The following is an 8,352-nucleotide window of genomic DNA, read 5'->3' on the forward strand; positions in this document are numbered from 1 at the left end:
AAAAACGAATTTTCTATGAATTTTAGAAGTTAAAATAGCTTTTAAAACAAATTTAATACTAAAATATTCTGTCGGCGACACGTGGCGCATCCCGGTTCGTTCCGCGGTTTCGGGCAATGATTGGCGCCGCCGCCAATCATTGTCCGATGATTGCGGCGGCGGTCAAGTGACGGGACGTCACTTAACCACGTCGGACGGAGGATCACAGCCGTCCGATCCTCCGCGGTCGAGATCGACGGTCGGGATCACGCCAGACCGTCTACGGAACCGCGGGATCGAACCACGCGGTCAGACGGGACCGCGGGATCCTCAGATCGCGACCGTTGATCAAGAAATCAACGGTCCGGCTCGGATCTGGGGCGAAACCGAGAGCCAAAGCAATATTTTGCTTCGTTCTCCCAAACGGCTGGACCAAATCGCATGAAATTTTAGATCTAGGTTGTAGACTCTTTAATGATAGTTATCCATCATTTTGTTAGAAGATGGCATATTTCAAATACATACAAAAAAGATAAAGATCTTGTTGATCTAAAAAGCTAAAAGCTATGTTAAAATATTTATAAATATATAATGACTATAATCCATTTGATTGTATGCAAGCAAGCTAGAGTCCACGCCACCAAATCTGCAGCCTACTTGTATAAGCTGACATAAGGATATATTTTTATGACAATGTTGAAAATTGTGATGCTCATAATCTAAATTGGAAGAATTATTCATTTATCATTTAAATAAATAACAATTAGAGCTATCTAATATCATATATTAGTAATAAATAACAAAATAAATTCTATAATTCAAAACATTAATGTACAGATCTATATTCAATCCCAAAAATCATATACACTATTTTTAGACGTCAAAATAAATTCATGTATTGACAATGATCACTTTGCGACCTCCAAATTTGGACTTAAAAATTACAAAAAAATATTCATAAAATAAATCATTTTATTTAAAAAATATCGATGAAATCGATTTTCAAAATGGACAACTAATGGACTTCAAATCCTCACTTGTACCAACATGTACCAATTCCTTAAGGATTTTCACCGGTGCCCAAAAATTATGAAAAAATTAATGTAACTAAAACATTATGATCAAATTATTATGGAGAAGACGAATTTTGATTTAGAGTTATAATGACTCTAGAAAAAAAATGTCAAAATCAAAATACTGGCTATTATAAAAATACACTTGAAAAATATAATCCCTACAAGTGCTCTGACAAACATCTTAAAATTACAAATATAAATATTCAAGAATGCTGCGCAGGGCACAATGCTTGCTAATATAATAATTTATTTGTAAAATAAACATAACTTTGCATGTGCTCATACAAATACAATAAATTTTTAAACTCCAATGTCTGAGAATGATGCACGGGTTAAATATTCAAGTTTCAACCTCCTTGAAAGGACTGGAGTCAACTTGACTTGAATCATAAATTGCCTCCCAATTTTTTATAAAATATAAGTGATTTTAATTGTCACCCCAATAATGATCGTATTGAAAGAAAATCTCAACTGGAGGGATCAAATCTTAAACTAAGGAAAATATGAATTCCTAAAATAAAATCTATCACTTAAAAAACTTAAAATTAAAACTCATCCACCTTTGCAACCATTTTTTGGGGGTGATAAATTTAAAATTAACCTCAGCTTACAAATAGTGAATGTCATGTCTGATGTATCACTATGATTTATCCTCAAATAGTCTCTTGCGAGTGGGGGATGTGATACGTGCCCTCTGATTGGGTGATTTTATCACAAAATGGCATAATTATATTATGATTACAACCAAAGCCCGTATGTTAACTAACGACTTCAAACCTTTGAGTAATGAATCATATAGTTTATTCGATAGGCATAAAGTTCTTTGTCAGATAAGGTAGATTTTGATCTATCCCCTTAAACAAATACCAACCCAGGTCTACAATGTATTCTTGGACAAAATAACACATAGATGTCGATAAGTTACCTTCTGTCAGGTTGGGTCGACTACCTCCTCTTTCTAAGTAGACTAGGATCCATGACAGTCTGGGACGACGAAGCCATGAGAACTTTATCGGACTTGTTTCTATTCCCTCCACCACCAGTTTTAAGTTCATGGTGATAAATTCTAAATCATAAACCAAATTCAAACCCTAAAATTATTGCTATTATGCATTGGATTTACAATATATGAGATCTCTTTAATGACTATCTTTAATATTGAAAGTTCTCTCTCATTATCGAGAGGGGTAATTAACTAGAGGATCTTATGCCTATAGGAAACTATAACCCAGATTATAAAGTCTGCGCAAGATGAGGGTGAAATCTCTAGGTAGTGTCTTATCCAAAACCCAACCTGCCTTCTGAAAATTTACCCGGAACCTAAGCTCGTTAAAACTCTTCATTGTCAATTACATAAACAAGAAAAGAGAACTAGCGCGAAGAGGACAGGGTGTGAACAAGAATTTTTGGAGCTCACAATAAGTTCTAGCTTATCAAGTGTTTTCTAGTATCAGTAATCCATAGTTAGCAACTGTTAGCTCAATAGATAGAGTCATCTGTCTTTTCATGTCGGTAAAGTAATAACTCCTTATAACTCTCAATCATTATTACATGAATCAGTCAAGGATAACACTAAATCATATATTTAAAGGAAAACTCATCAGCCAATCATTATATACAAGTTAGTTAGTTTCTAGCCAACGTCAGTGAAATCAAATTTTACTTGTTGTCACACATATTATTATTACAATATTATAACAATAATATAGACTAGCTATTATCCAATCAAGCACCCATTTTCATTCTCAATGCTTAAATAAAAATACCCAATTTATATAGTGTAAATCTTACAAAATTCATTAACTTCTATTTTATCTTGTGAATTCATAAACAGTACAGTAAAATATCTAGGATAATCAGTATCATAACATATAAAAGTTGTGCGGTAAAAGTTCAATAAAGATGAGAAAAAATATAGTAAAATCAATTTTTAGGTGAATTCAACAGTTAAAATTAAAATATTTGAAATCAGAGATAGAATTAGAATCACCTACCACAATCTGAGCAAGTTCTGAAAAACGGTGAAGCGATCCAATGGCTAAAATCAACTTTTCACTTTTCTCTCTCTCCTCTTCCTTCTTTGATAAGGCACAATACTGTAAATTAGATTTTTCATTTTAATAAAAATATCATTTAAAAAATCCGGGTTATCAATCATGTGATATATGGCTTGACTATGCATGTGAATGTACTTATCAATGTATTTGTGATATAAAACTTTTTCATTTTGCTTCAGGTAAGATTTTCATGATTTATGAGCTATGATATACGATGACCTATTTGATAGATTTTATTGTAATCAAATCAATAATATGCCATTATTTATGTAATGAATAACAAGATATGACGCAAATATTGTGTAGCTATTGCCATATTTGACATAACATAATTATATGATAAAATGCTACATGAGGATCATCTACGAAAATGATACTTGAGGATCATCTATTAGACTACATAAATATAAAGTTTAAATATTAAATATATATTTATATAAAATTTTGCGATGCAAACTTTTTTATTTATTTACTTACCACTTATTAAAAATTTTCCACTATTCACCAAATTTGCGCGTACAAATTTGTCTGATTGCTTTTTGGGATTTTTACATACATACCACTTTATAATATATGTATTACATATTTAACACATAATTCATAAATATTACATTAATACCACCTATTCTCTATTTTTATAACAAAATCATCACTCCGTTAACAGCGGCTTCACTCAGTTTTTTTTTTCATTCCCAACTCTCTCTCCATTTCCTCATCGCCACCACAGGAACAATCGCAAAACCCCAATCCATGGCCGCCACCGCCGTCGTCGCCGCTGCCGTCGCCTCCCTCACCGCACCGCTCCTCCCCTTCTCTTCTTCAACGCTTCAAATACTAGCTAGAAAGATTCCTTCCCCCCTCTCCGCTGCATCTCCGCTTCTCTTTATACGCCGTACCAATTCCCTCAATCAACGTTGCTTCGGCACTCGAGCGGAAGCCGATGAAGGAAGTGACAACGGAGCTGTAGTCGAACGTCATAACTTCGATTCGACCTGTTCACGATCGGCGCAGGGAGTGGAGGGGTCCGTGCTTCGCGCTTCGCGGCGAACTATGGTGCCTCTGTTGCTATTTGCTAGCTTTCGTTAGCTGCTATATCGTCTGACCCGGCTGGTGGAGTTGGTGGAACATAAGTTGCTTTGCATTTATTGTTTTTTTTTTCTTCTTTTGGTGGATTGAGAGGCGGGTTTGGTTGAAAATTGCTTTGTTGGTTTAGTTTGATCTTGCCTGGGATAATTAATTGGTTAATTTTCTTGTATGGAAAAAATTTTGTGTGTGAGATTAAACAAAATTGCTTAAGGGAACCATGAAGACAGAAGAAGAAGACCTTTATTGTGTTTATTGAGATCTAATATAGTCCAGAAAGTAGATGTAGAATTGGAAGGGCTCGCATGGAATCCTGCACAGGCGGAAATAATGTTTGCTCGCATGGAACAACAGCAAAGCTGGAAGAGCAGCTCAGAGAAGAGAAAGGTATCGCTGAAACCAGTTCTCCCGCGAAAATCACAGGGGGAATGAAAAAAAAAAAAACAGAGTGAAGCCGTCATTAACGGAGTGATAATTTTGTTATAAAAATAGAGAATATATGATATTAATGTAATATTTAAGAATTAGATGTTAAATATGTAATACATATGTTATAAAGTGATATGTATGAAAAATCCTTGCTTTTTCCCTTCTCGAACGATCTCTAGAGCTCAAGCCTAATATCTGCGACTCTTCGGCGCCGGCGGTATAAATCTTCCTCAGCAGGTACGAGTGCTAGAAGATCCTTGCGCAGTCATCTCATCTCGTTGAATCCGCTTTTTTGTACCTAGGGTTTCAAAAGATAACTATGAAGGTGAATGTCTCCAGAAACACTCCTATTGAGTTTTTTATTCACTCTTTCCCACCTCATTCATCCTCTGGGTTGTTATTTATCCTGATTGCAAGATAGCTGAATGACGTACACCTTTTCTTTTGTTATGACATTGCGTGGTTTGCAGATAGCCGTGGAGGGTTGCATGCATGGAGATCTTGACAAGGTTTATGCTACGCTTAAGCGCTTGGAGGAAGCAGAGAGTACGAAGATAGACCTACTCTTATGCTGCGGGGACTTTCAGGTATCTCTTTAAGGAATCCATGGCTAATTTTGCAGCTTGGTCGTCTATACTAAACCTTGATTAACTACAATATACCGCAGAGGAGAAAGAAATGTGATTAACTACAACAACGTTGCTGAGATCCGACACTGCTAATTTTTTTATTTTAAAATGAAAACTAAGCTCAATTATTTATTTAATTGAAGTTGGGGCACTGGGTCAATCACACAGATAAATTAGTTTGAGGCGCTTATTTATTATGATGGCAGCATTATACTTGAACTGGAGCTCTTTGGTCCAGCTGTTTTAATTTGAACGGTGTGGGCTATATAAACTTTTTCATCATGTTTGGATTGGAAGCTGGAAGCACATTTGTTTTTCATTTTTTATATGTTCAGGTATATTGCAGCTATTACTTAGAATCAGGATCAGTCCATGTTAAGAGTCGCTGATGTGTATCCTACTTGACGATTCGATTTAACTAAAGGGGTAGTCCTGCGTTCTCTTACCCCGTTTACAATTACTTGCATTGGTAGAAGCAAGCAGGCCAATGCCATTAGTTGGTTTGTTTGCTACCTGTCTATGGAAAGCAACAACTTAAATGTTCAATTGTGGGTGCATTATACTGCTTCACGGGAAAGCTACTTATAGTGAACCTAATGCTTGGTTAAACATGATTTATTCTCAACAAAATAGTGGAATCTGCTAATTTTTTCGAAAAAAAGAATGAACTATGCATGCTGCATATTTTCTGGTTGTTTTCTTTCTGGTAATATGTAAAGATATTGCCACTGTCCTCAATTCAAAATATATGAACGTTGTGCTGAGAAACTTTAAATCTTGCTTAGTTTTTGATGAATGGGGCATTGCATGAAATTGGTAATGCATTATCATTCATAAGGACTGCAATGTATATTGTATCCTATTTTATATATTTTTATTTGGTGCTATTTAGTCTCGTTAATGGTCCATGACTAGTTGTAAGTAAGCAACTTGCCTTCTTTTACTTACGTATCATGCTCTGATGATAGTGTTGTCATGGGTAAATTTCCTGTGCATGCATGTTTAATGTTCAATCATCCTTAAAAAAAACTTCATTTTAATATCCAGGCTGTTAGAAATGAAGAAGATCTAAAAAGCTTAAATGTGCCACCAAAGTATCGCCATATGAATTCATTTTGGAAGTACTATTCTGGACAAGTGAAAGCTCCATATCCAACTATTTTTATTGGTGGGAACCACGAGGCCTCCAATTATTTGTGGGAATTGTGAGTTTTTGCTAACATTTCAATTTTATTTGTTGGCAAGTCTTAAAAAAAGTGTAGGGTTGTGGATTCATTTTTTTATATAGATATAGGACTTTAATATGCGTAAAGAGATTTCTCACAATCCTCTTATAGTTTTAGACACTTCTTCATTATAATGCATGCAATGATTTTCTAAGTTGAAAAATTTGCTTGAATGCATGTTGATGTCTTGCTTTGGTTTGTTGAAAGGTGCAATCATTTATGATACATGGTAATTTATTTGTGGAGATCTTTATGAGAATAATCATAGGGAAAATGCATGAAGAGAGGCAAATTTATGTAACATGGAAAGTTGAAGACTAGGAAAACATACGTTTATGAAATATGTATTTATGTTTATAGCTAAGATGTGACCTTTAGATGATCAAGGGCTTATGATTGGTTGAATAAGTAGTAGGTATATGATACATAATTTGAGTGTGTGCGATATTGATGATCATTAATCAATATTATAAGAAGAGAAACTATATACCTCGGTGTTATAGGTGTAAATTTATTGAATTTATTATACCAAATAATGGGGATATAGATGCTTACATAATTTTCTAAAATAAAGGCAGTGTGGATAAAATAGATAAATACCTCAAGTGACAAGAAAATCATGTCATAAGAGGATATCATGGATACTTAAAGTAAAATTTATAAAAATGTGATCAAGCCAGCTATGTTGTGTAAATCTGAATATTGAGCAATAAAAAAATTGTTGATAGCTAAGTCGAGTGTTCTATAAATAAGAATTTTTGTTATATTTGGCATAACTAAGAATGATAAATTTTGGAATGCTCATATAAGAGACTTAAAGGAACAATTAGAGTGCCATCTACTTGAGGTAAGATAATTGAAAATATGCTTTGGTGGTTTAGGCCTATACAAAAAAGGGTAAAATGCATCAATTAGGCTGGTAGATAGAATTAACATTTAATAATTTGTGAGTGAGGATAGGTGCAATGAATATGGAAATAAATTGTTCAAAATGATCTATGAAGAATATGTTTAACATTTCGGCCAACACTTAAATGTAAGAAATGAATAATGAGGATTTGTAATTCCAGCTCCAAATAATTGGGATAATACATTTATATGATGATGAAGATGCAAACATGCATGATTAAAACCTATGTTGCACGGATACTCCTATTTACGAGGCGTGTTGTATCGGATACGTGTCGGATACAGATACGCCTCCGATACGGCACGGATACGTGTCGGATACGGCCTTGCCGTGTTCGATTAAAATATTATTTAAATTTGACTGGACACGCGTATCGGATATGCGTGTCCTATTAAAAAAAAAAAACACGTAGCCACGATTTACCCTTTTCTTTTCGACTTTCCACCGTTTCCGCTCAAAACACGGAGCAACATTTCAAAGAGCTAGGTTTTTCGTTTCCACACACGTTCATCTTCTTCGTTATAGTTGAAGGAGCGGCTCAATGACGCGAGCATAGAAGCAAACAAGATCATCCTTTGTCGACAAAGAGGCTTGACGACGCGAGCATTAAAGTCGATAGGATCATCCTTCGTCGACGAAGCGGCTCGACAACGCGAACAGTGAAGGCGACGTGAGCAGTGTAGGTTCGTTTTCTTCATCGTTCTTCGTTTTCTTAATCATAGGCTCGGTATCGAAACTTGGTACCGCTTGGTACCGAACGTTACTGGAACTCGGTGTTGCTCGGTACTCGGTACCGAGCAGTATTGGAACTCGGTACTGCTCGGTATTGGAACTCGGTACCGCTCGATATTGGAACTCGGTATTGCTCGGTACTACTCGGTACCGAGCGGTATTGGAACTCGGTACTGCTCGATATTGGAACTCGGTACTGCTCGGTATTGGAACTCAGTATCGCTCGGTACT

The 8,352-nt window shown here is 35.4% G+C and overlaps 1 protein-coding gene across 4 annotated transcripts in view; it reads left to right on the forward strand.

Annotated features, from left to right (window-relative positions):
- The first annotated feature begins 4,774 nt into the window (after positions 1-4,774).
- The window catches only part of LOC110113948 (lariat debranching enzyme), a 35,758-nt gene continuing 32,180 nt past the window's right edge, over positions 4,775-8,352 (forward strand). For all 4 annotated transcript variants that reach the window (XM_020846674.2, XM_020846676.2, XM_028693446.1 and 1 more), the window contains exons 1-3: positions 4,775-4,949; positions 5,095-5,211; positions 6,301-6,458. In XM_020846674.2, coding sequence (XP_020702333.1) covers positions 4,944-4,949; positions 5,095-5,211; positions 6,301-6,458 — 281 coding nt within the window. In that variant the 5' untranslated portion in view covers positions 4,775-4,943. The remainder of the gene's footprint in view (positions 4,950-5,094; positions 5,212-6,300; positions 6,459-8,352) is intronic.

Source organism: Dendrobium catenatum, unplaced genomic scaffold (genome assembly GCF_001605985.2).
Source record: "Dendrobium catenatum unplaced genomic scaffold, ASM160598v2 fragScaff_scaffold_289, whole genome shotgun sequence".
NCBI classification, from domain to species: domain Eukaryota; kingdom Viridiplantae; phylum Streptophyta; class Magnoliopsida; order Asparagales; family Orchidaceae; genus Dendrobium; species Dendrobium catenatum.